The sequence below is a fragment of the Lygodium microphyllum genome, chromosome 28 (genome assembly GCF_053477565.2).
Source record: "Lygodium microphyllum isolate KBCC chromosome 28, Lygodium_microphyllum_v1.1.10, whole genome shotgun sequence".
Taxonomy (NCBI): Eukaryota; Viridiplantae; Streptophyta; class Polypodiopsida; order Schizaeales; family Lygodiaceae; genus Lygodium; species Lygodium microphyllum.
The window spans coordinates 123562494-123590359 of record NC_141162.1 but is presented as its reverse complement, the minus strand read 5'-3'; the positions used below and the strand labels follow the sequence as shown (position 1 = coordinate 123590359).

Here is a 27866-nt window from a genome sequence, read left to right as displayed (position 1 = left end):
AAGGAACTTCCATTACAAGAACCCTCAATAATAATTGCCGACAATATCAAAACAGGATACGAATCCCAATGAAGGAAATGAAAACAAGCACAAGGATAACCATCACCAGGTAGATAAGGAAATGAATAAGCAGCAGAATGATGAACATCTTCAGGATATCTACCCAAGGGAGAATATCTAGTACAGTAGAATTGGCAGCTTTAATGCAAAACTGCATAAGGAACATAGAGGCTGCCAGAATCTGAAATTTGTAAACAGAGTACAAAATCCCAATGAAAGAAATGAAAATAAGCACAAGCATGAACATCTCCAGGCTATCCACCCAAGGAGAATATCTAGTACAGTATATTTGGAAGCTTTTACTGCCAGATCACATGAGAAACATAGAAGTGCCAGAATCTTAAATTTGTCAAAGTGAGGACTTATGAGGTGGATGATGTGCAAGAGGGATCTGCTTCTCTCCAAGAGAAGGAGGGGATTTGTGAGGCTCTTGATGCTGAATCCGCCTGTGATAGCACATGTGTGGGCTCTTGATATGGTGAGTCCACTTTGTGACAACATGTTTAACCATTGAGTAATTTAGTGAGGAAGCTATATGTGTTGGTTACTCCTCAATTAGGAGTCTATTTCAGAAATAAGTGATCAGGTTTCAGTGGTGTGCTTTCCAGCATTTTGTTTGTTTGTAGTGCTAGGACAGGTTGATATTCTGAGGGAAGATTTGGAGATTGTTTGTAGCCGTCCATATGAGGAATCAGAAAGCTTTAATTTTAGCAGAGGATGATATTACTCATGCTGGTCATATTAAAGGCGATGCTTTCTGTTTGTGATGCTGTTTCTTTGGAGGATACTTTGATTGGCATGGCTGTTGCAGAGGTAACAACTTTAGAGGGAAGATCTTTTTTTTCCCAAAGAAAAGTTAAAATTTTATTAACACTTGTCAAAAGTATCCCAAGGCAAAAAGCAAAATACAAAGCAGCCTTGTAAGGCACTTCCATATCAAAGAATATGTAACAAGGGGAAGTCTATTACAAGGCTTAAATAAATAGCCAGTTGGGAGGTCTATAATGCCAGACCATGTGGATCTGGAACAGGAAAAAAGTGCCAGAATCCCATGTCCTGAGAAAAGCATCTTCTCCCCTCCTCAATCTCTGAACTTCCCTGTGACTCTCCCATAGGAGGATTATTTGAGAGGACGTCCTGGTTGAAAAGAGGACCCATCAAAGAACTTGTCCATAAAAGATCCATCTACCTTACAAAGAGACATTCCGGTGATCCATCTATCTTTAAACGCCCTCCAACACCTATAAAAGGAGAGGCTCACCATAGAGCTTCTCAGTCTTGGCAATGCTAGTCTTAGGAGCTCAAGGAGTCGAGACCTCCAAGTAAGTAACTTGGAGTTCTAGTTCTAATTCTTGTCTAGTCATGGTATCTAGTCTAGTCTTATCTTCTATTATACTCCTATTGTCTTGTTATCTCATAATCTCATAGTACGAGATCTTGTCTAGTATTATCTTGTATCTTGTTCATCCGCGTGGAGGGAGATCTTGTAATTCCGATATCTTGTATCCATACGTACGGTCCTGGGTTGTGGGATCCTTCATTAATAAATCTTGCATCTAGTCTAGTCTCTCGAGCACAATCTAGTGCTCCCATAACACCTTCCTTTAAAGGTATCATACTATGGGGACCATTTTCTGAGGACCACAATAGATGGGTTCATTGAGATACCTGGATACCTAGGTGTATAGATGCCACATGAGATGCGGATAGTCATTGGCCAACTCAAGGAGTTACCAGAATGTGAAATGAACTGAATGATTTAATTACCAAATGTGAAATGAACTTAATGGTTTAATTAAACTTTAAGAAGATTTTTAATTAAAATGAACTTTAATTTTGGTATCCTTAGCTCTTCGCATGGTGACAATTGCACGGGCAATGAAGGATTTGACACAGGGCATGCAATAAACAAGTATACAAGCTATGTGGTACAAAAGCAAAGCAAAAGTAATAAGGTGCAAAGTGAAACTTTCATCAAATTGATACCTTAGATTAAGTTACATTGAAAGTTTTACCTAGTAAGCAGCTCACTTAGGGACTTAAGTTACTTAGCAGACTCTAAGCTAATGTTTTGTCCAAATTTGCAATGAGCAACTCACTTAAAATTAATGACTAAGTCATTAATTAGCCCTTAATCAAAAATGAGATCTCATTAAAGAGCAATCAATTACTCATTTAGAAAGCTTATCTTGGCTAAGCAGCCCAACTTTGAAGAGCTAGAGTCGCACTTTTCAACCATGGAATATGAGCTGGCAACTGTAACGTGTCCTCTTCGTATCATCCAGGACACGTCTTAGCAGTCCATCGGAAGGGATGTCTAGAAAGCTCCGACCGGCACTCCCATGGAATGTTACGCGATTTGCGATCTAGGTCTTTCCGCGTCTGCCACGTAGCGGAAGTATCCTGGCCGTTCCCACTTAGGATCGACCGGAATTAGGGTTTTCCTGACTGGTCATTAACTAATAGCAACTAGCGTCGGACCCAAGCGAACTACTTTACGCAGAAACGCCACGTCCGAAGCGGATTCACACTGCACTTGGTTCAAGGAGAATGGGAAACGAGAGGGATGCAAAGCTCAACCTCTCTGCCATAAGGCATAGTCCCATTCCGTTCTCCTAAAACAGCGTAAATCGGTTAAGACATAACTCTAGGTCATCGCTTTCGTTATTCGTTTTCTTTGACGATCATTGCGTTGTTCTTTGAGAAAAGTTCCCAGCTAACCGGGACCACCCAACCGCAGGACGGACCTATGGCCCATCCTCCGCACTTTCCTCGGTTTGTTTTAGTTATGTAATTATCTAACACATTAGTTCGACATGTAATAACCACCTTCTTTAATTAATCCGTTAAACACTAGTTCCTTCACGTAATCTTATCACGTGACATAGAAAAAAACAATATCAAACAAGTCTTTTATTAACATATCATCATTTTTATCTTTGAAATACAAGGAGTTCCGCCCGTAGGCTTGTCCATAATCTGCCCGAAGGCTATCCAGTAATCCACAGTGATCACTAATCCAAGCTTCTGCACGTAGACTAGTATGCGGGCCTCAAGATCCAATCCCAAGTTACGTTATCCTCTTGTGCAGGACCCGGAAGGCGAGGGATTTACGGCCAGAGCCCCCCCTGGCACCCAAGCGTCCTCCTGCTCCAAGTAGAGCTCAACGGAGACACCTCTCGTGGCGGGTTCGGTCCACGTTCCCGGCGCGGTCAACAACCCCCTTGGTTAGGGTTAGACAGACAGTCGGGGGTAACTGAAACTGCCTCTCCCTTCAGGCCTTCAACCTGAAGTATAGGTATTCATTTGATTTGTAATTCATAATTCAAACAGTGCTCAAAAAATCTCTAGCAAGCACAAACATTTCCATTAAAATCGACTGTGTTGTTTGGCAAACTGCTAAGGAATTATTCTTTCCTTTTGAGTGTATCAACACTCGTTCCCAAGGTGTCTTGTAACTTGGAGAGATCCTTTATAGTCCGGGTTAGGGCGTACCTTATTAACCCAACATGGTCAACCCTAAAGTTCATTAGATACTTTAGTTTCCGGTTTATAACTTTCCTTATTTAGAAGGATATCCACGAATACGTCCTTTTGCAAGATAACTTGCGTAAAGATCTGCCATCCTTGTTGAGGTTATTTACCCTTTCGTCTTGTAAACCAGTCACAAGACTACATGACTTCGTACTTGCTGCGCAAGTCCTGCGTTGAAATAATCCGTTTAAGTTTCTTTACATATGTCGAACCTAGGGTTTCTTTTTAAGAACCTCAGGGACAAACCCTAGTCCTTTATCATTACGAATTTATTGACCCTACAATAAGGAAAGTAGTCAAGTGCTTAAGGTATAAACGTTTCTTTGATCTTTAAATCATTTCCGAGGCGTATTTTTCTCTTCAGCATGGTATTTCTAAGTTTAGATTGGTTTAGTTATCTTTTGCAATGTAATATTGATCACCTCGTCACGATTTATTATCCTTGTGATAATTGATTTTTCAGTCAATGAATTTAATTTAACCTTCCTTTTTCCTTACAAACGAACTCATGCTAAATAATAATCTTTTCCTTGCTAAGAAATGCAGTTAGCAATGATAACTTCCTAGTAATTTGAGTAACGAGAAAAAAAAATCTTTCATGGATTTCATGATGAATCGTTGCTAAAGGAATAGGGTTAATGGTGCAAAATGCAGCTTTTATACCTTCAGAAATTTAACTCAAATATACTACTATAGTAAGTAGATAATCTTGTTCGTAATTCGTTATAAATGCATGATGCTATTCAAAGGAAACTACGTTCTATACATTATCATTTGTTCAATTAAACTGAACTTCTTCATTGTAAATAACTCGGAAAAAAAATATATATCCTATCCTTAACAATTTATCTTTACATGATTTGACTTAAAACCCGATATAAAACCAAGAAGGAAAAACCTGGTTTTGGGGTGAGATATCCACTGTATACCGGGAGACGACCCTCCCGCAGCTACTCCTTGGACTTTCTTAGGCGCCATAGCAGTTCGATCATGAAGGCAGCTTTTACTCTTTCTTCCGGATTTCCACCGTCTCTCTTTCGAGGCAAGAAGTCGATCAAAAAGTTGACCACCGCAAGGGATAATAAGACCTCTAAAATCCTAGCTTCTTCAGAGAGAAAAAGGTTTGTAAGCTTAAGGGATAAAGGATCTATAGGATATAATCACGGTGGAAAGATTATGTGTGAGCGTGGCTTCACAAACATCTATGAAAGCCCTTGGGATATCTTTGGCAATGGAATGGAAGGATTTGGGAGTTTTTCAAACCCAAAGGAAAATTTGAAAAATAACACAAGGGTTTATAGTTGGAGTAAAAGGTGTGTACGGGATTTAGAAGGGCTTAGGAGTGTACAAAAGAAAAAGAACATATGAGGGTAAAGCACGAGGTCAAACACAAGACGGGACTTATGGTTTTAGGCACGGGGATTAAGGGTTTTCTCCTCCTAGAGTAAGGTGAATTTTAAGGGACTTGGCTTTAATGCACCCCGGAAAAGGGTTAATCATACCCCGGAAAAGGCTTAAGTCTACCCTGGAAAAGGGGTTAATGCACCACAGAAAAGGGGGCTTGGGGGTTTAAAACCCGGGGGAGGGGGAAATGAAAATTCTCAAGAAGGGGATATGAGGGGTGAATGGGGGCTTGATTAGCCCCCCCTTAGGAAGCTCCCACTTCCTTATCACGTGGCAGGGGGGGAAAAAAACAATCTGGCGCGGGGGGAATGGGAAATCTAACGGCGGCGCTGTGGAGATGGAAGCTAGAGGGGATAGGCGGCAACAATCGAGCAGGCGGCGTGTATCTTCTTCTCCTCCCACCTCGTTAACCGTGCCGCCCTCCCTCTTTAAATAGGGTGGGATATCTTCTTCCTTGATTCTTATCTGATAGTAACCTGACCTGAGATCAATCTAAGAGAAGATCTTTGTACCCTGAAGACGATCAAGAAGCTCGTCTATTCTAGGAATAGGATACTTGTTCTTGACTGTTGATTGATTCAACCCTCGGTAATCAATACATAGTCGAAGTGTCCCATCTTTCTTTTTCTGGAATAGTACTGGAGCTCCCCACGGTGAATTGCTAGGCCGGATGTAGCCCTGATCTAACAGTTGTTTGAGTTGTTCCTTCAACTCAATAGCTTCTGCTATGGACATTCTATAAGGTCTCTTTGCAATTGGTGCAGCTCCAAGCACTAACCTAATCTCATGATCTACTTCTCTTTGAGGCGGAAGTTCAGTCAATTCTTCAGGGAATACGTCAGCGTATTCGTTTAGCCAAGAAGGTCCTTCATGAGACTCTTGCTTTTGATCTAACTTGTTGAGTTTGATCAAGTAAACGGGTAATCCTTTTCTGACTCCTTTTATGATCTGAGATACTTTGGCCAATTGGATTCTTGGCACTCCTGCCTCACCTTGAGTCGTGACAAATTCCCTTTCAGAGTTTCGAAAAGAAACTTGACTCTTTCCACAGTGAATGTGGGCGTCGTTGGGCTTAAGCCAATCCATTCCGAGTAGACACTCATGGATACCTAAATTCATGACTCTGAATTTGACTGAAGTCTTCTTTCCTCCCAGAAAGAATTCCACCTTAGCGGTTTGCCTGGTACAAGTTACCTCACGACCATTTGCCAATTCCACAAGCAGGGTAGGTGCTTCTACTGTGGCTATTCCTAATCTTTTTGCACATGCTGGTGAGATAAAGAAATGTGTACTGCCACAATCAATCAAGGTTTTGAAACCTTTACCTTGATAGTCCGACGGTGTCTGAATCATCGAGAACTGGCGATTCGGCCCTTTCTTGTGTAAAGCGGCATGGACTGTCGCTCTTTCGAATTGTGCTTCCATAGTCGGATCTTCCTCTTCTTCTTCTTCGCATCTTTGCCTATTGGCAATGCAGGCGGTTCTTCCTCTTCCACGGGTAGCGGCTCCTTGACCACGGCCTGCTCCTTGGAAAGGCGTTTGACGATGTTCTTCGCTGAGCTTGGAAAATTGCCTCTTGAACTGACCGGGTTTGTTGCAGTGGAAACAAGGGAGGTTCCGGCCATTACTTTGAGTAGGAACAAGGTTGTTGACGTTATTTGTCCTTGCTTTCTTTCTTTGTCCCTGATTATGACCTTGAACTCTCTTCATTTGAGGTCTGAACGATCCTCTGTTCGGGTCACTATAAGACCAAGTTTTGTTCTCCTTGGTCTAGCTTGCACCTCCTGAATTATAGGCGCCGCTCGAATGAGTGCATCCTGAAGATCTGATGGACGCATAGATTCAAGACGGGTATTTACTAGTGGATTTAAGCCCGCAAAAAATTCGGACACCTGCTGCGTCATGTCCATCTGTGGCGCATACTTTAAAAGTGAGACGAATTTAGAGTAGTATGCGTTAAGAGTGAGTCCTAGCTGTTTTAGCTCGTAGAACTCGTTCATTTTCTGCGTGCGATATGCAGGTGGTAAGTATCTTCCCTGCACGGCTTTCTTCAGCTTCTCCCAGGTAACGGATCCTTCTGAAATCCCTTGATCCCTGCACCATTGCTTCCACCAAAGTCTGGCTTCGCCGGTGAGCTTTAACTTGGCGAGCATAGCCTGATTGGCGAGTGCAGTACCGGCTACTTCGAAGTAATCCTCCATGGATTCAATCCAAATTTCAGCATCAGCCTGAACAAACCTGCCTCTCCCGTCAAACTCGGGTGGCTTTATCTGCTTGAGGAGGAACTTCTTCTCCTGGATCACAGCAGTACTTGATGTAGGAGGCGAATTTGGAACCTGTACCTGGGGTTGTGCCTGAATAAAGTTTTTCTTAACGTTATTATATGATAATCGACGTTAGCTTATCTTTCATTTTTAGTTCAGCTATCCCGTAAACAATGTAGCTACTTAACTTTTTAACAACTCTTATGCACAGCCAGATATAAAAAGAAGTCTTTATTTGTATTTACATGGGCATAGCCCTTTTGAATACAACGTTCCGTGTGATGATAAGTCAGTTGTTACATTTAGTTTAACAACGTTGTATTGCATTTATCTACAGGAACTGAGTAATAGTAGGCTTTTGGGTCATGGATCTTTAGGAATCGATAAGTCATTGGAAGTTCAGGATACCTTTTCCGTTGGAATCCATACTTCTCATGGCGGCCCAACACTTTGATCCTGTCGGCTGGGATTACACGGGTTACTTCCTCATATACATATGAGTTCATCTCAACCCTCCGACCTCGGATATGTAAAGTCAAATTTACGTGAGCTTCCACAAAAATGAACAGCTTCACGACTTTCAAGTCTTCCAACCACCTGATCCTCTTTAAGTTGGTCTGTAGATAAGCAAACCGGTGGGCGGCTATATAGTAGATTCCTGAAGACCCCGTCCATCTTCGTTCTATGTATAAAGGTGATGATTTATAAATCTGCTCCAAGATGTTCATCATCCCAATTCTTTGTCAGTAAAGTGGAGAATGCATTGCAGTCATAAACATGACCCGAAATACCAAAAACTTGTTCCACGCTTCATAAGTCTGCAAGACAGCATTGAAGGTAAGAAAATGTTTGGACAGCAACAATTTCTTTACTTCATTTTATTGAGATCTCATAAAAACAATTCCGTTGTTGGTCGGATCTGATACCAACTGTAACGTGTCCTCTTCGTATCATCCAGGACACGTCTTAGCAGTCCATCGGAAGGGATGTCTAGAAAGCTCCGCCCGGCACTCCCATGGAATATTACGCGATTTGCGATCTAGGTCTTTCCGTGTCTGCCACGTAGCGGAAGTATCCTGGCCGTTCCCACTTAGGATCGACTGGAATTAGGGTTTTCCTGACTGGTCATTAACTAACAGCAACTAGCGTCGGACCCAAGCGAACTACTTTACGCAAAAACGCCAGGTCCGAAGCGGATTCACGCTTCACTTGGTTCAAGGAGAATGGGAAACGAGAGAGATGCAAAGCTCAACCTCTCTGCCATAAGGCATAGTCCCATTCCGTTCCCCTAAAACAGCGTAAATCGGTTAAAACATAACTCTAGGTCATCGCTTTCGTTATTCGTTTTCTTTGACGATCATTCCGCTGTTCTTTGAGAAAAGTTCCCGGCTAACCGGGACTACCCAACCACAGGACGGACCTATGGCCCATCCTCCGCACTTTCCTCGGTTTGTTTTAGTTATGTAATTATCTAACATATTAGTTCGATATGTAACAACCAGCTTCTTTAATTAATCCGTTAAACACTGGTTCCTTCACGTAATCTTATCACGTGACATAGAAAAAAAACAATATCAAACAAGTTCTTTATTAACATATCATCATTTTTATCTTTGAAATACAACGAGTTCCGCCCGTAGGCTTGTCCATAATCTGCCCAAAGGCTATCTAGTAATCCACAGTGATCACTAATCCAAGCTTCTGCCCGTAGACTAGTATGCGGGCCTCGAGATCCAATCCCGAGTCACGTTAGCCTCTTGTGCAGGACCCGGAAGGCAAGGGATTTACGACCAAAGCCCCCCCTGGTACCCAAGTGTCCTCCTGCTCCAAGTAGAGCTCAACGGAAAGACCTCTCGTGGCGGGTTCGGTCCACGTTCCCGACGCGGTTAACAATCCCCTTGGTTAGGGTTAGGCAGACAGTCGGGGGTAACCGAAACTGCCTCTCCCTTCAGGCCTTCAACCTGAAGTATAGGTATTCATTTAATTTGTAATTCATAATTCAAACAGTGCTCAAAAAATCTCTAGCAAGCACAAACATTTCCATTAAAATCGACCGTATTGTTTGGCAAACTGCTAAGGAATTATTCTTTCCTTTTGAGTGTATCAACACTCGTTCCCAAGGTGTCTTGTAACTTGGCGAGATCCTTTATAGTCCGGGTTAGGGCGTACCTTATTAACCCAACTTGGTCAATTCTAAAGTTCATTAGATACTTTAGTTTCCGGTTTATAACTTTCCTTATTTAGAAGGATATCCACGAATACGTCCTTTTGCAAGATAACTTGCGTAAGGATCTGCCATCCTTGTTGAGGTTATTTACCCTTTCGTCTTGTAAACCAGTCACAAGACTACATGACTTCGTACTTGCTGCGCAAGTCCTGCGTTGAAATAATCCGTTTAAGTTTCTTTAAGCTGACGTATGTTGAACCTAGGGTTTCTTTTTAAGAACCTCAGGGACAAACCCTAGTCCTTTATCGTTACGAATTTATTGACCCTACAATAAGGAAAGTAGTCAAGTGCTTAAGGTATAAACGTTTCTTTGGTCTTTAAATCATTTCCGAGGCGTATTTTTCTCTTCAGCATGGTATTTCTAAGTTTAGATTGGTTTAGTTATCTTTTGGAAGGTAATATTGATCACCTCGTCACGATTTATTATCCTTGTGATAATTGATTTTTCAGTCAATGAATTTAATTTAACCTTCCTTTTTCCTTGCAAACGAACTCATGCTAAATAATAATCTTTTCCTTGCTAAGAAATGCAGTTAGCAATGATAACTTCCTAGTAATTTGAGTAACGAGAAAAAAAAACCTTTCATGGATTTCATGATGAATCGTTGCTAAAGGAATAGGGTTAATGGTGCAAAATGCAGCTTTTATACCTTCAGGAATTTAACTCAAATATACTACTATAGTAAGTAGATAATCTTGTTCGTAATTCGTTATAAATGCATGATGCTATTCGAAGGAAACTACGTTCTATACATTATCATTTGTTCAATTAAACTGAACTTCTTCATTGTAAATAACTCGAAAAAAAATATATCCTATCCTTAACAATTTATCTTTACATGATTTGACTTAAAACCCGATATAAAACCAAGAAGGAAAAACCTGGTTTTGGGGTGAGATATCCACATGTATACCGGGAGACGACCCTCCCGCAGCTACTCCTTGGACTTTCTTAGGCGCCATCGCAGTTCGATCGTGAAGGCAGCTTTTACTCTTTCTTCCGGATTTCCACCGTCTCTCTTTCGAGGTAAGAAGTCGATCAAAAAGTTGACCACCGCAAGGGATAATAAGACCTCTAAAATGCTAGCTTCTTCGGAGAGAAAAAGGTTTGTAAGCTTAAGGGATAAAGGATCTATAGGATATAATCACGGTGGAAAGATTATGTGTGAGCGTGGCTTCACAAACATCTATGAAAGCCCTTGGGATATCTTTGGCAATGGAATGGAAGGATTTGGGAGTTTTTCAAACCCAAAGGAAAATTTGAAAAATAACACAAGGGTTTATAGTTGGGGAAAAAGGTGTGTACGGGGTTTAGAAGGGCTTAGGAGTGTACAAAAGGAAAAGAACATATGAGGGTAAAACACGGGGTCAAACACAAGACGGGACTTATGGTTTTAGGCACGGGGATTAAGGGTTTTCTCCTCCTAGAGTAAGGTGAATTTTAAGGGACTTGGCTTTAATGCACCCCGGAAAAGGGTTAATCGTACCCCGGAAAAGGCTTAAGTCTACCCCGAAAAAGGGGTTAATGCACCACGGGAAAGGGGGCTTGGGGGTCTAAAACCCAGGGGAGGGGGAAATGAAAATTCTCAGGAAGGGGATATGAGGGGTGAATGGGGGCTTGATTAGCCCCCCCTTAGGAAGCTTCCACTTCCTTATCACGTGGCAGGGCGGGGGGGGGGGATGGGAAATCTAACGGCGGCGCTGTGGAGATGGAAGCTAGAGGGGATAGGCAGCGGCGGCGGCAGCAATCGAGCAGGCGGCGTGTATCTTCTTCTCCTCCCCCCTCGTTAACCGTGCCGCCCTCCCTCTTTAAATAGGGGAGGGGAGGGAATCCTCCCCCCCTTGCCTGTCAGCGTGCATGGAGAGGGCCCTGAGCAAGCTCCAGCGAGGAGCTTGCTGGCCCCCCCTTCCCCCCTCTATATCACCTAACGGATTGCGGCGTCACGGCTCAGATCATGGGCCGCCATGAAAGGCGAAAAAAAAATTTTCTTTTACTATTTCAATATATTACAGCAACATGGATGAAGTGTGGATAATAACTAGTCGTCTCCTCTTGGCATGAGGATTCCATTGGGCAACCTTATAACTCCATATACAATAGGGTATACTGCTACTTTTGAACTAATTATCAAGAAAACAAGTTATTACAACAATAGAGCTAAGATCCTCTCTTTTCCTCTAAGATCTTATCTAAGATCTTAAGTCTAATGCACTTTCTAGGTAACCTTGTGGCAAAGAAAGTGATGTTCTCACAATTTCATTGCATAAAATCCCTATGATTTGTTGCATAGCATTTTGCATAAGCATGATGATTTGCATTGCCTCTTGCAAAACCCCATGCATTGGCATTCTCTTCTTGTAAATATGCATTTGTATGCATTTATCCCATTTCAGTCGTTTGAAGTGGCTGACTCTGGATCCACCATATTCATGGCAGCTCATATGGCAATCTCCTAAGGTAATCTCCCTTTGCTACTACCTATAGAAAGCAATGCTCTCACAGTTTCATTGCATGAAATCCCTATGTTGTTGCATAGCATTTTACATAAGTATAATGATTTGTATTGCCTCTTGCATAACCCCATGCATTGGCATTCTGTTCTTGTAAATATGCATCTATATGTATTCATCCCTTTTAAGTCTTTTAGAGTGGTTGACTCTGGATACACCATATTCATGGTAGCTCATATAGCAACCTCCCAGGGCACTCTTCCTTTGCTACCAACTATCTTTTTTGCTTCGCCACATAACCTCCATAGTATTCTTAATCACCAACATTCAGTGGTGGTTAAGATAGCTTGTTTGTTTTGTAACAGTCTAGGGTTAGGGAGCACCCCTTTATTCTCCCTTAGGAACACGGATTACTCAATAGGACAAAAATTGCTTGAACACTCATACTTAATGCTAAATCAAATCAAGGTTAATAAAACTTTAAAAACAAAAAGTCCATTGTGGTTCAATCCACCTTTGCAGGTCCTGTTAGGCCACTATGTAGCCAACCAGCACCCTTTATCCAATGTCTTAGCCTCTTTCTAGGGTCATCACTTGGGCTCCTTTGGTAAGATAACCATCACCTCTATAGTCTTGGTAGGTCATTGGGCAGCTAATGTGTACCCTTTGCTCGATGCCCTGACTACTTTGGGATGGGATGTCTTGGGAAAAGAAAAGGAAAATAAGCTTGGGCTAGTACAAATGCTTTCTAGTTCTTGTCTTGGGCCAAAGAGGGGGTTTTGAGCTAAAAATGCATTAGCTTCTTTAAAACAGCCTCAAAACATGCTCAATTAATGAATTAAACATATTTATTAAAAAGAAATGAATTCCTAGAGAGAGTTTGTGTCCCATAAGCACAACCCTAGTTGGGAGAACCCAAACTTTCTATAAATATGCATGCTGCCCAACATTCAGTCTCAGTCTCACTTTTGTAGCTTGCAAGTGCCTTCTCACTGCTGTCCACACCCCGTTTGCAAAGGATATCTCAGCCAGAGCTGTCCATCATTGCTATCCTACATCAGGTGCCTGCTGCCCAAGCCCCTATTGCTATTTTCGGAGGTTTCTCAACCTGATCATCACCTTTCCCAGCTGGCCACTGCTGTCAAAGGCTGGAATAGCTTGCCTTTTCTGCATACACACCTTCTAGAGCTGTCATGCAGCCTGCTCAGTTGCCACTCTCATGCTAATGTCAGCCCTACTGCTGTGTTTTGACCAGACTACTGCTGCCCTGCCTGAGACACGTGCTGCAGATCTGTGTTTTACTGATCAGTCCATCCCTACAAGACCACGTCATCTTTATTGCTTGCATTTGAAGGTTTTCTGCATCCGATTATCTGTCACACTGATCTGGTATCATACTACTGTGCTTGCTGCTTGCTGCTACTAGGCACCTACGAAGGCTGTTTGCTACATTTTGGGATCCATCAAAGTACGACACACTGTTTTGCTCATACTCACAACCTTGGTCCTCAAGACATAATCACCTTGCATAGTGTGTCTAATGCATTGAGCATTGTATCTATTCATTTATTATTTATTCAATTTCATTATTTTTGGTGTTCATTGTCTCTATGTTAACCCTAACCCTAACTGTGTTTCTTTATCAATCTGCGTGTTTGTCGTACGAGTGTGTTTTATATTCTATAGATGGGCATTTCTTAACATGTGCATCAACTAGAACCCCTTGGTATGAAGATGGCACAATATCAGTGTCAATTTTCATGTGTTGGCAAAGGGATTCATTGACAACCCAGCATACATGGACGTCCATCTCTCCCATGGGGTACACAATGCGATTGGAAAGATAGGGACATCATCACACTAGTTCAAGATTGAGAGAGGACGGTATACACATGTTTGAGGATGCATGCTTGCCAGTTATGTCACCACGAGGTTGAGTCTGAGGAGTAGTTTATTTGAAGATGAATAGTATGTTATGAGATTAGAGGGCGATTTCATTGCCTTTTTCAATGAAGGTTTGGGCCTCTCCGCAAGGTGGAGTGTGAGGATCAAAGATGCCAAGGATTGTTCTTGTTGGAGCTCTAAGCATATAGAGAGGAGCTTTTCCGCAAGGTGATGGAGTATGAGCACCAAAGAAGCCTAGGAATGTTCTTATTAGAGCTCCCAACATACAAAGAGAAGCTTTTGAGGAGCAAGATCACAAAGTCAATGAGCCAACAGGTTCTTACAGAATTTTCCAATGCTAGCTCAAAGGTATAGCGCTCACTGGATACTACCACTATAGTAGTGCCACCACGCCATCCACGAGTCAAAGGTGTCACAAATAGCATAGCACCTACCACCTTGTCTCCGTGCTCGACATCCTTACCTAGTAGATTTGAGCCATTATTGCTCGCCATCAAAAACAAGTACCTCCCCTGACTCGATGTCTTGGACCACCCCATGACAAATATTCTTGCCTCGAGGAGGATACATTGTTTCTAGAGAGTCATATGGATCATGGTGGGATCCTACAAGTTAATTGAAGGATCATTGAGATCTTTTTGTACATTATGGTACCCTATACTTGCAATCATCGTAGTTAGTCATTTTCATTTTCATTGTTGTTCTCCAATCGAGACAACATGGTCGTACATACTCATTTATTTGTCTCGTAGGCCATTTTGGCTTTTTGGAGACATAAATACACCCCAATTTGCTATTCTAGTGTTGCCTTAAGCATTGAGGGAGACCTTGACAAAGAGAAGTGATTAGATATCTTACATTTGTTGATTGAGTGATGTTGAGATGTTGCTGCTATTTAAGTTATCAGTTTTGAGTAATGTACACCACATAGTGTTTTGTAGCAAGCTTATATATACCTTGTTCTGATTCTTTATATCCACTTCATTCTCCATATACTGAATCAATTCCAATGTGTTCTTCTATCTATCGCTTTTAGTCCTTGGTCACTTGAGCTGTGTTTGTGGTTTTGGGAAGGATTGCATTAAGGACTGGTCCAAGTCTCATCTTGCTGAGAAGATTTCAGTGTCATTTGTCAACTCTCCTTTCTAGGTGCATGTGCCATATATGACAAACCCATGTGTCAACTATTATAGGTCACCTCACAGTCACACCTGCCATGTACACTTCGGAGCAAATGTGTTCACTGTTGCCTTTTCATTGCCTGTGTTTTGGGATGCCTAATGTTGCAAGGCATATATTTGCTCATCCCAAAGCACCACAAAGGTGAGGGGACAATACAATGAGCAAAAATTACAACAACATGAAATCCAAAGACAGCTCAAAGAAGTCAAAGATAACAATTGTTTAAACAGCAAGTGACAAAGGCTGCAATTAACATCATTGGCATGACACAAACGTCAAAGGTGATAAGAACCTCAAACAAGCCAAGGGAGTGGGATTGTGTACAGCACATCTTGGCTACACATAGGGGCAAATGAAAGCTCACACAACATGCTCCTGTCCTTTAAAAAAAGGCCACTCGGTATTCTTTAGGATCTCAAAGCATGGCCCTAACACCAAGATGAGAACTCAAAAAACCCTGATACCATAGAGAGACTTAGAATGCATTTAAAACAACTCACAATAACCTCAAATGTGCGTGAAGAAATGATGCACTATGCACAAAAGGGGACAGACACTGACATCTATGTCTCAAGAAAACAGGCCAATCTATATCCCCATAAGCTACTTTAAGAAAAGAGATGTGGCCCATCCAACAGCCCATAACAAGGACAAATGGCCCATTAATGTGGATAAAATGAAGATTAACTCAATAATCCTACCTACAAAGCTTGCAATGGTTCAGTAAAACCAACAGCACCAGGCCTCATAGCTGTGCATAGATCTACCCTTGAGGACTACGCAAAAAACTGTAAGGCACAAGGACAGTGTGATAGGTAGGGCCTGACATCTCAAGAAATTGTCTGAATTATGCACCAACAGCAGCTAGTAAAATCCTCTAATAAAATTTGAAGAAAATAAGCTTCTTCTAGCAAGCTTTGAGCTTTGAACCAGCACCTTGGCCCTCTTTCCTTCAAGTCGAAGTCAGTGAAGTGTACTCATCTCTCCAAAAAGCTGTAGCACCCAATCTTGGGCTCAAGGTCATGGAAAGAAGAATGAGAGCTGAATATCAACCCCATGAGAGTTGCTTTGAATATAGTGGCTCTCATGCTTTTGGCTGTATCACACCTATAGAACGCTAGGGATCAGAGATTCAGCTGGCCAGAAACAGAAGAGAGAGACTAGTGACTGAATGGTGCATGAAGAATTAAGCGACTTCAATCTCTAGATTAAATGATTGAATAATAAAAGCATTCTAAGCTGCCCTCATACCTACTCTATCTGTGCTAATTACCCACTGCCCGCTATCCTGTCACTCTCTGCATTAACACACCGTACCCCTATCGTTGAGCTCACTGCCTGTGGCTTGGACATACTCTGCATATCTCCTGCTATTACTTGCCTCTCTGCTGCCTTAATTAGTCTGTTATCACTACCACAGCTGCATCACTTTACTTTAAAGCTTCCCACAGCTTGCCAGGCTAAGAATGTCTAAAACATGATTAGAATATGCAATAACAGCAGATTAAACAGGGTGAACATTGAACTCATTGTGACCAGTCGTTTTCTTTCTTAAAATCAATGAAGTATTAGTTTCATCATCACTACTACAATTTTCTGAGAGAAAACTTGATGTAAAACCATGGTACTAGGAATTGGGCCAAAACATTAATGCAACTTTTTCAAAATCGAGACTTAAAATAACAGGATGTGTTCCAAAAGAAGTCCATTTGTGTATATATACCTGATATTGTGTCAACAGCTGCCCTGCTTCCACATGGCCTAAGGCCACTTCAATTTTTACTCTTAGAGATGCATATATACTTCCTTTTATCAATGGGGCTCCCGAAGAGTCAGGTTCTGTGGATTCGATAGATTTATTGTGATCAGAATTGTTACCTCCTCTTGTAGACATTCTTCCCACATGCTTTCCTCTAGAAGTTCGGTCTCCTGCATTTGCTGGTTTAGATTGCAAACATGTGAGTGAAAGATTCGACAGAATTGAAACCATCAGATCCCATTGATCAACCCTGGTACAAGAATACACACAGTCCAAGCCAGCTTCAATGCATTCTACATCTGTCTCAAATAGTCCACTACCAGCCGGACTTTTGTAAACCTCTGAAAAAATGGCAGCACAAACTTGCAACTGATTTTTCTGTGCTAGTTCAATCATCCATTGCACAAGTAAAGATCTTCCTTCTTTTTCATCACCAGAATGAACTTTGGTCAAATGATCAGATAGTGGTCCTTTTCTGTTATATCTTCTTTCCATGAATGGGATAGCCTGCTCTTTTAATCTGTCCAACACATTCAATTCATTCACCCCACTAAGAATCTTTCGTAATTTGTCATAATCGTTCAAGTGTAGCCAATCTTTCAGGCTTAAGTTCATGTCTGCATCAGCAAAATCATTATTTTTATACACAGCTACATGTAAGTCAGAAACATCTTGCCACAAATCATCCAAGCCCGTCAAACCCTTCTGTTTCCCCCAGTCCAGCAATGACAATGCATTTTCAACTTGGCCACTCACTCGGTCAATATCCTCTGCACGTGTTCTGTACCAGTTGACAATGTCTTGTTCACAAGGCCAGGTTAATGGAGCCTTTAGCCTTACCAGATACTCAGTACTGTCCTGTAGCTTTACTTCATTTTTCTGACAATCAATGTCACCATACTTCTCAATAATCTCTAGAATGCTATCTTCCTCAACCCAGTCTCTCTCACGTCCCAAAATAACAGCCGGGGGAGGAGTACATAGTGGTAACAAATCAGTGTAAGTGTGAGGTGATATTGTTTCTGGTATTGCATCCAATATCTTAAAAACAGAGGAGGCTAGAGCATATCTGTGTCGTTTAAACAGCAAAGTCAAAGCTCCTATCTTCCCTAGCTCAGCCAATCTTATCGCAACATTTAAGAGCGATGTAGACCGCAACAGTTCATAATCCTTGGAATTGTACCTGAGACATGCAAAAGAACTATTAATTTATGTTTATGCAACACAAAAAACAAAAACTCATAACTTTCTTTGTGAAAGAGCGTGAAAGAGATACTGCTGAAGATTTTCTGCACAGTTTGAAGGCCTGGTCTCTAAATTGACCTAAAATATAAGCAAGTTAGAACCTTTAGCAAGCCATGAAATCATCATCAATGGGCCTTGCACGTACAACCATAGCAGCCAGAAACATTTAGAAATGTGTTTTGTAAGTTTCTTTCAAGAGGGGGTAAAAATAAGAAATGTGGGTTCTTTTATATAGGGATTTTTTAATAGTTTTAACTAGGGAAAGAGGTTTTAAATCTCTATGGAATTCTCTCTTAAACAAAGAAAGGCCAATCAAACTTGAGTGATATTACATGAAAGTCAATTGAGAAATCATAAATAACTCATAAATGAGACTAAAGTCATATAATAATCAACTCTCAAGACAAGAATAGAATCTAGATACTAGTTGGCAAAGTCCAATAAGTAAACAAAATCCCATAAAAGTATGTCATCCAAAATATTGAGTCCTCACAAGTCATTACTCATCATCATGATCATGTTTAACATTGCCAAGCAGTTTTTATTAGAAAACCCATGTTTTTGGATCCCCCCTAAAATTTATAATTTTTTTAAAACACATTTTTTACTATTAGAAATGGTTGTTTCAAACTCAAAGAAACGCAATGTGAAATAACAATTGAATAAGAAAAATCGAGGAGTACATATGTCAAATTTGGTAAGTTTCCAACACATAGGAATAAGGAATGTCAAATGAATGCAGCATATCAAACCCCTACCCCAGCACAAACATGTCTTGCAAAGAGAAGCAGGTACGCCATCCCAGTGGCCCACACATGAAAAGGCTTGTACGAGGAGCAAAGCAGCTTGCTTCACTAAGGTTAGTGTTTCTTGTTTTGATCACTCAGACAACATTTCTTGGCTGTCTCTATCCCCCAATAAGCTCAGATTTCTGGGAAATACTAACAGTGCTGTGGAGATGGATAATAACTGAGCTATATGGCAAGCTACAATCTTGAGAGAATGAGAAAAAAGAGAAGCTATACAAACTAACAACCGTTAACAAAAGTGAATACAAGAGAGAATCAAGGAATGCCACTCATAAAGCTGTCTCTCACTAACTTATTTTGCTTAACTCCAAAACTGAGACGTCAAATTCTACCTGTCAATAGTGAAGACAGTGTCTATGGCAGATGGGAGTGTTTCTGATAAATCTAGCATACTGCCACAATTGTCAATGTGACAGATCAATAAAGGACCCAGAAGAGTAAAGAAATTTCATGAGGATAAGATTATATTTGACAAATCTAGCATCCCATCAAAATAGGCGATTAAACTTGTCAAGGATGCAAAACCAGCAAACACAATTTTGAGGTTGTTCTTAAGAGAGACACAAAAAGTAGGAGGATCCATTTTTCTGGGACTATCATATTTTCTGGCCTAATCAAAGTCAATAATTCCACAAGCAAAGCCTTAGAACAGATACTCTCAAGTTCATCAGGAATTGGCCTAGAACATATGCTGAGTTGCAAGAATAGAAAGAAAGAATACTTCATGCAATCAAATTCCCTGCAAAATTCACAAAAAACGAAGTATATGGAAACTACAAAAAAAACATAACTACCTGCCCATGCTTAAGCCCAGGTAGGTTTCTAGTCGGTCTTTGTACTGCAAAAGCCGGAGGCGCATCAAGCAAAGGCATCCAACTGACGGGTTGTGAGCTGCTTCTTCCATGCGTACAGAATGCATACGATTGTCTAGAAGAGAAAGCCCATGTTGCAAAAGCCAATTCATTGCTTCCACAGTTGGACACACTTTTTCCAAGCATTGCCTCAAAACCCACAATCTATCCTCAATTTTAGGCAAATTCTGTTGTAATGCATGTTGTCCATAATCTGACCGCAACCAACGAGCTTTGTAAATGGTTTCAGTGCTAAGTTTGTATCTATCTGCTACCAACAGTGCAGATTCAAATTCGGCATATTCCAACAGTACCTCATAAAGTTCCATCACAGAGTATGCTTCCAAATCTATAAGCCTCCATCCACCTTTTCCAGCAGTGTCAGGTGGAACTGAGTTTGTCATATTCTCCAGCAGGAATATATACCTTAGTGAAGAATCTTGATAGCTTCCTATATCATCACAAATGATACCCATGGTACATCTAGAGATGATTTTGAATTCCTTGGGAGTAATTATGCTTAAGACTCCCTCCTTTTTTAGCACAGCTAGGGCATTCTTTGTCCACCAGCACACACCTATTACACCATTAAGATTCTCAATAGCTCCTTTATATTGTTGGTCAGGCAGCCCACTTTCTGCAGATACTTCAAAAAAGAATATGTTGCCATCATGACTAGAGTTTGTCTCTCTCCATACTGTTGAATTATTCAGCGGCCATGCAGTTGTTTCTTCTTTACTGGTAACATCCAATTTGCCAACAGGAAACTGCAGTTTGCAGAGACTGCAATCAGGGCTTTGACTAACACTGAACATTTGCAGCCTAGCATCAGAACTCAGCACACCTATAGAGCTACTATCAGGAGAAATGACTAGTTTAGGGTGCAAATATTCTGACGTGCCAGACACATTCACAGAAGAATCATGGAACTCCTCCAACTCATCTACAAATCCAAGTAGCTCCACAAATTTCCAAAACTCTTTGACTTTCCATAGAGAAAGGCAATATTTTCCTGAACAACAAAATACCTGCTCTTTAAGTAAGAAGGGAAACAGATAAAGGAAGTATCAAAGAAACATTGATCAGCCAATACGTGAACATAGTAGCTAATTTTGGAATATATATATTAGTACAAGCTTGATCAAAGACGAGTCCTATAATCATAAATATGTTTTAAAGCAAGTCGTCCTTCATGTCTAGACTACCCATTTCCAGTGCCACATCTTAATCATCCACCTAGATTAGCTATCATCTTTCTCTAAACAAGTCAGTTTGCCATTGAATAAGTCTTTAGGCAATTCCAGTCCCCTCTAAAACACTCCTAACATGAGCCCTTACCTGCAGTCTTTGAGATCCTGCGGGAACTTGGCAACCCAATCAGGGCTAGAAATGAATTGTGTGCACTGTAATCATGGCATACTATTCCTTGAGGATACATCTGTTTTATTGAGTTGTGTACAAACGTTCTCAAATTGGTGTCACAAAATCCGTCGCTATGAATTTCAATCTGATGAAAATAGCAATCGGAGGTAAGAGCCACAAGCTGATACCTGCAAACAAAACCAAAAGTCTCAACAAGTAATGACTAATGAGCAAGTAGTCTCACATTGAAAATACATCGCTTGAGCAATATCAGGTGATCCTACTATAATTAAAATCTCTTTTGTAAGATGCAAATGATTACCTTTCCCCAGTTACTGAGCTTGAACTCTCATTGGCAAACAAACCAATGACGTGACCTGTTCCCTTATAATCTTTAAAAGAAGCCTTGGAAAACACTTGTCCAGTCATGTCCATGAGGAGAATGGACTTGTGACTTGTTGTGATAGCAAAAACATTCAATCCTTGTATCCAAGCTCCACATGTATAATAACCAGTCTCCATGGAACCTAAGCATAAGCAGACAATGATGTATTGCATTAAGGTAACAGTCTAGCAACACTAAAAAACACAACACTTGCCATAAGATTATCTTATGTTGCATTTCAAAGTTAGAGCAAAGATTTTTAAAAATGAAACTATGTTTATATTTATTATATTTTAAACTTGACTTCAAACCACTCACAGTCATTTAAGTTTTTGCCAATTACAACATTTTGAGATGGATAGGACAATGCCCACTAGTCATCTCATGAAATGCTCCAAAAAATGGTGGATATCAATGGTGCACAAGTCTTAATCAAGGCTTCCACCATTTCACCTAACTATCACATTGATGCTTCTAAGCATAGTTGCCCGAAATGCCATCTTGGACCCCTCAAAAGGAAACATGGAGACGGAGATTTTTCAGACAGGAAGAAACATGTTTTAGGACAGATGTTTTGGGTTAGGGTATTTTCCTTTGTTTCAGACATGCATGTTCACTTTCTGCAATTTCCAACTGCAGTTTTTGCCCACACCTTCCTCTCAGCTGTGCTGCTGCTATCTACACTCCATTTCACCTCCATCCTTCTTCCTCCTGCTCTGAACCTTCATCCTTCGCTGTCCAAACAGCAACAAGTTGTATTTTCATCTGTTTGCAGCTAATTTTTTTTTGTTTCCAAACGACACTTTTTGGAGTCGCACATGCATTAGCAGAAACTACAGAGATATTGGTTGGGAAATGCACAAATGATCAAAAGCAAAAAAGACAAAGCATGAACATTGAACACCCCCCCGCCAAAAAAAAGGAGAGATGAACACAAGAGCTGAGCATGTACAAACAATGAAATCAATAATATGAAACATGAGATGTACAATGCAATACCACCACAATACCGGCACAATGATGACTAGCAACAATCCCTCAGTATCCCTCTATCCAAGGATGGAAGGTGATGTGACACAACATTGACAGTGGAGTGAAGCATACATAGAAGCTTCAACATGAGACCCTAGCAATTGAGCAAACAATACGTAGGTTGTGCACCTACCTCTAACAGGTGCCCAACTAAAGGCTACACACATTGCTTAAAACCCATGATACATACCAAACTAACACCCTGTCATGAGGACATGTATTTTTGAAACCTCACTTAACATGTGGATTAATTTTTAATCACACGATTAAGTAAATGTTGCACATGTGAGATGCAACTGGGGTTAAAGTAAATTTACGAGCCAGAGACCCGAAGAAATCATAGGATATCAAAGGCAAAAATGCTATAAGTTATGCCCCACATGTATTTGGTGGTATCCGGTGCCAGTTCTTGGCCTAGGTCATTCATTTGGCCATAAGTGTCAGTTGGTGACACTAGGGAAGTGGCGTTTAATGGTACCTAGCACCAATCTGATAGTCAAAGATGGCGCAGAGACACTCGGCAATGGAAGTTGCCTAGCCAATTTAATTATTGGCCAATCATATTATTTTTTAGGGCACCGAATTATTTAAAGGCTAAAAATTAATATTTAATTATGAAAAATACTGGAAAAACCGTTTGGGAAGGCTGCCACTTGTCAAAAATGCCCACGCAAGACTAAAAAACGCCTTTAGAGGCTGGAGAGAGGCATTTTTATAAATCCAGCTTACAAGAGAGAGGGAGGAGAGACTGCTGGTCTGATTTGCAGCCATTGGAGGACCTTCTGAGGCAACCAGGGGCAGAAGAAGACCAATCAACAACAAGTGACAGCATCTACTGGCTGTTGAGACAGGGCAATAGCAATAAATGACTGGTTTTCTTCAGTTCTTTGCATCTACAAGCTGTTGTGGCAAGGCAATAGCTGCATTTGATTGATTTTCGATCATTCTTCGCAACAAAACGCTGAATTTTCTCTCTCTACAGCTTTCCCTCTCATCTCCCAGTCATTTCACAGCCTTGCTCCGAAGATCTCAGCATTTGGACCCCTAGAGGCTGAGAAATTTCAAACTTCTCTACTATAAACCCTAATCTGCCAGCAGAAATTAGGGTTTAGCAGCAACCTCGAGAAGCGTGCCAAAAATTGGAAGCCCCAAGACTTGGATTCAACAAGGCTAAAGCTGTTCTTAGCCTATTTAAGTGGAGGGACCAGCAAATAATTGAATTTGGGGCATTTTCCATCTCCATCAAAGCAGGTAAAGGCCAATTGATTGCTCGAATCAAGGGGCAAATCAGATTAAAGACTTGCTGGTGATTGTGAACAGCAAGGGGAGTTAGAATACCGAAAGGGATTGGGAGAATCCCATTGTAAATCAACTTCTTCTTCAATAAAGCTAAAGAAATACCGAAAGGGGCACTAATTTTGGAGCCAATCGGGTGTGCATTGTCCAAGATCAGTAAGTAAATTTGTATTTTCAGATTTGTATTAACTATTTGCTGCTGTAATTAAGTTGTAATCAGGGATTTACCACCCATCCACACAAGAAAGGCTGGTTACACACCCTCTCTTAGATCATGGGTGAACAAGACAATAAAATACACAATGATGGGGAACATACAAGCCCCTAGCAACCACCACCATGTCCTGTACCATAGAAGTGATCTACTAGAAAGCTTTAACACTAGTCATGTAACAAAAAAGCCGCTTTTGTGGCAATTTTAACTGTCCACAAAAAATTCATTTTCTCCTCAATGATAAAGATTAAGAAAAAACAATTTCAAGAAATGTGACCAATACATGATAGTAGTTGAGAAAATATAAGGGGTCCAAAAAAGGCTAGGAAGTGTATATTTCTATGTCTACCTTTGAGAACATTTTTATCCCCCAAAAATAAAATAAATAAATAATAACTCATTTTAGTGATTCTAACCAAAACCATCTCAAAAGGCTTTTTACTTAGTTAAAATTTTCATGAAAAATATATTGGCATATATAACACCCATTCCCATTAAGAGAATTACAATCAAATAAAAACTATCAACTTTTTTATGGCTCAAAAAAGTGATATTGAGTTTTGTTTGCACCAATCTTCATGAACTTGTGAAGATCCAATTTTTCCACATGACTAATTTTCAACTTGTTCTAAACCTTTTGTTCTACTATCTAAAAATATTGGTAAAGTCCATTCAAATTTGATATCGTCTGCACGTTTACTCGGAGCATTTGACAATAGCAAGTAAAGCTCAAAGAAGACGCTCAAAGTACCCAAATGCACCACCAAACTTATTTCCAAACACAAACTCTAGGTCATGTCTCCCAAGCCAAAAAACATCTAAAAAATAAATATCAAATTGATGCTAAACATACCCTATCCCTGATCACAAAAAGTGGAAATAGTCGAATCTCCTTGCCTATCATAAGCAATTCCAAGGAGAGCATCATGACCATGGATTCCCCCTTCTCCAACCACACTATCGAAGTATCCCCCCATTGTGAGAACAAGACTAGGAGCAAACACCGCTCGCTATCAAAACCTCCATTATGGACCTAGACTATGTTGAGCTAAAATATACATTACCTAACTGATTGGCCTCTTAAACAACCCCAAAACACACTAAAAAATGCTCTTTTAGAGTAAAAACCCTAAAATGGGGAGTGGTTCAAGAGAGTTCAATGGAAATCGTAAAACGGGGAGCGTTTCGAGAGAGTTTAGTTCAAACCCTAGCAGTTTTCTTCACATGGTATCATAGCCGGTGCTCTTGTAAAGAGCATCCTGCGGATATTGTGGAGAGCTAACCTTTGTGCGAGGCACACAATACGACTCGTAACCGAATCACAATGTCCCAGACACCTTCTTATCCAGTTCCTATGATGTCTTATCAAGCTTCTCCATCATTGGAGGCCCGGAGACGGCATTATGGACTCGATGAGATTCACCAAATTTCACTAACATGATAGAGGACTTTGAGAAGTACTATCGCAACAAGTACGGTGATGTTTACACCCCTCCTACCAATTTTGCTACCACATTCGGACCAGTTGGTGAGGCTGGCCACCTCTCCGATCATGGAGGACATACGGCATTCGGAACGTCTGGCGATCCATCTTCATCATCTCAGCCAGGTCTAATGTCAGGTTTGTACAATTCTTTTGTGTTGCATGAATCAAAACCCTCACTTGTTTCTTCTTTTGAGGTACACGATCCGAATGGCTTTGCGTATATGAACTTCAATAGAGGGGGCTCACGAAGCAGATGGAATTCAGATACATCTACAGCTTCTGTTTCATTTGATCATATCACACACACTTCTCACTTCCCTCCGATCCCACCCTCTTCTATATCACACCTTGATCACCTCTCATCATCTTTCCAAAACCTTGGACTACACTCCACATCTGCATCACACACCCTAGGGGTTGGATTTTCCGTCTCCGTTCCTAGCACTTTTCCTTCTCCACCCCATTCTCTACCTCTTTGCACCATGGTACTTCGTTAGGGGGAATGCCACCCTTTAACACAGTGCCTCTCACCTTTCAGCAAACAAGCACACCCATAACTCCTGGGTCGAACTCCTGGGTCGACTATAATGGACATCCCCCTCACTATCCCTAGCTTCACATCTCACATGACCACTCATACGCAGGGGTTTCCATCCTCAGCTTATGGTGCGTCTTCACACTCTCCTTGGGTTACACCTATGCAAGGATTCCCATCTTCTGCTCCCCGTATCCCCATCTTGCCTCCTTGGGTTCCTCATGTGGCTACCATACCCATGCCTAGTCAGCCCATCCCTACCTATGGATCCACCTTGCACACTACCCGCATGCCTGGTGGGCACTCTAGGGCCCATTCCTAAGTGTACTCCACTCCCCCATCCTACCCACACTACACTTTTTCACGCTATCCATCTCCAAGCACTACCACTTCTATTGCAACGGCCAAGAATGCCTTGACAGATAAGACACGTTTTAACGGGTCAAATTTCACCACTTGGTCTAATTTCATGCAACAAGTGCTTAAGTCTCAGGGTCTTTGGGACCTCGTCATTGGTCTAGAGCCTATGCCAGACCCTCAACTAGCTCACCCTAATTACATCCGTCAATGGAGAGCCCGCAATGCCACAACCAATGTTGAGCTGATGTAGGGATTGCTTCCTGAGTTTCACTCTCAATTGCAGCACTTCCTGCTCGCGTCAAAGCGTTGGAGTCACCTTCTCGACGCTATGTAGCTCGTGATCGTACTCAACGCATCAATCTCGACTTTGAGCTTCAAGAGTTCTCTATTAAGGAAGGGGATGATCTGAAACTCAAGCTGGTTGAATATAGGCAGAGTTCGCTACTACTGGCTCTCCAAAGTCAGATGATGATCAGGTTACATTCTTCTTGAATAAGTTGCCCGAAAAGTACTTCAATTTCATTCAACACATCATCTCCCAACCTTGATTGCCAACCTTCTACAAGTTTGAGTGTTAGTTCTTACGTTACGCAAGGCTACATGATCAAGTCCACAAGAAATCCTCATCACAGTCTTATTCAGAGCAAAGGGGGTTGGTTGCTTCTTCTTTGGGAGGGAAAACCACTAGTGGCAAGAACTCGCAAGATGCAAAGGCAAGCCAATCAAAGGGTGACTCCACTTTCTCAAATGGAACCAAAGAATCTAGACCTATCTGGCAGCAACTCCCTAAGAAAAACCGGTTTTACACACTGCCAAAGAGCAGGCCATGTGGACGAGGAGTGTCGCTCCAAGGCCCAAGGACTTCCACCTAAAAAGCCTCAGCAGACCACTGCGACCGCACAGTCCAGTGGGGCTACGCCTTCCGCTTCTTCTTCATCTACTCCTTCAGCACCCATTGTTGCTGGACATGTGGCTCGCGTACAGCCTCAGCAGCCCATCTCTTCCACTACCCCTGAGGGATTGGCTGATTGGTCTGCAGCTTCTGATCCCATTAAAGTTCATGCATCTATGATCTATCTCACCTTCCTCCCCACCTCGTCAGTCGTTCCCTTGGCAGAGCCCTGCTACTAGACGTACCCGATGGTGGCCACCTTCCTAGACTGGTATGTCTCTACGTCCTTTCGGATACCCTAGGTCAATTTAGCATTCATTTTTCGAACTCTTAGAGTCGGGCCCATAGGATTCATTGTCCTTAACTTTTCCATTATTTTGTCTTCCACTCCATTTACTCACACACATACACATTCATTGTATTTATTTTGAGTTAGATTTCCTTTCTGTTATGTTTTGCTTTGGAGCATCTCACCACTAACCTCTGTGTTTGCAGATTCTCATCTTTTTTGCAGGGTTTTGTCTTTCAATGTAGGACTAACTTGCAGATTACTTTGGTCTAGAGACATGGAGATGCACACCATTTCTTTCATGGTTTCATCATCCTAGGAGTG

General features: G+C 41.3%; 1 protein-coding gene across 1 annotated transcript in view; it reads right to left on the bottom strand.

Moving 5' to 3' along the window:
* Positions 1–27866, bottom strand: part of LOC148011942 (neuroblastoma-amplified sequence protein) — a 111328-nt gene that overhangs the window by 46806 nt on the left and 36656 nt on the right. Inside the window, exons 4-7 of the mRNA XM_087669869.1 lie at positions 21376–21580; positions 21030–21241; positions 19635–20703; positions 16751–17969 (exon numbers count right to left, since the gene is read on the bottom strand). Coding sequence (XP_087525995.1) covers positions 16751–17969; positions 19635–20703; positions 21030–21241; positions 21376–21580 — 2705 coding nt within the window. The remainder of the gene's footprint in view (positions 1–16750; positions 17970–19634; positions 20704–21029; positions 21242–21375; positions 21581–27866) is intronic.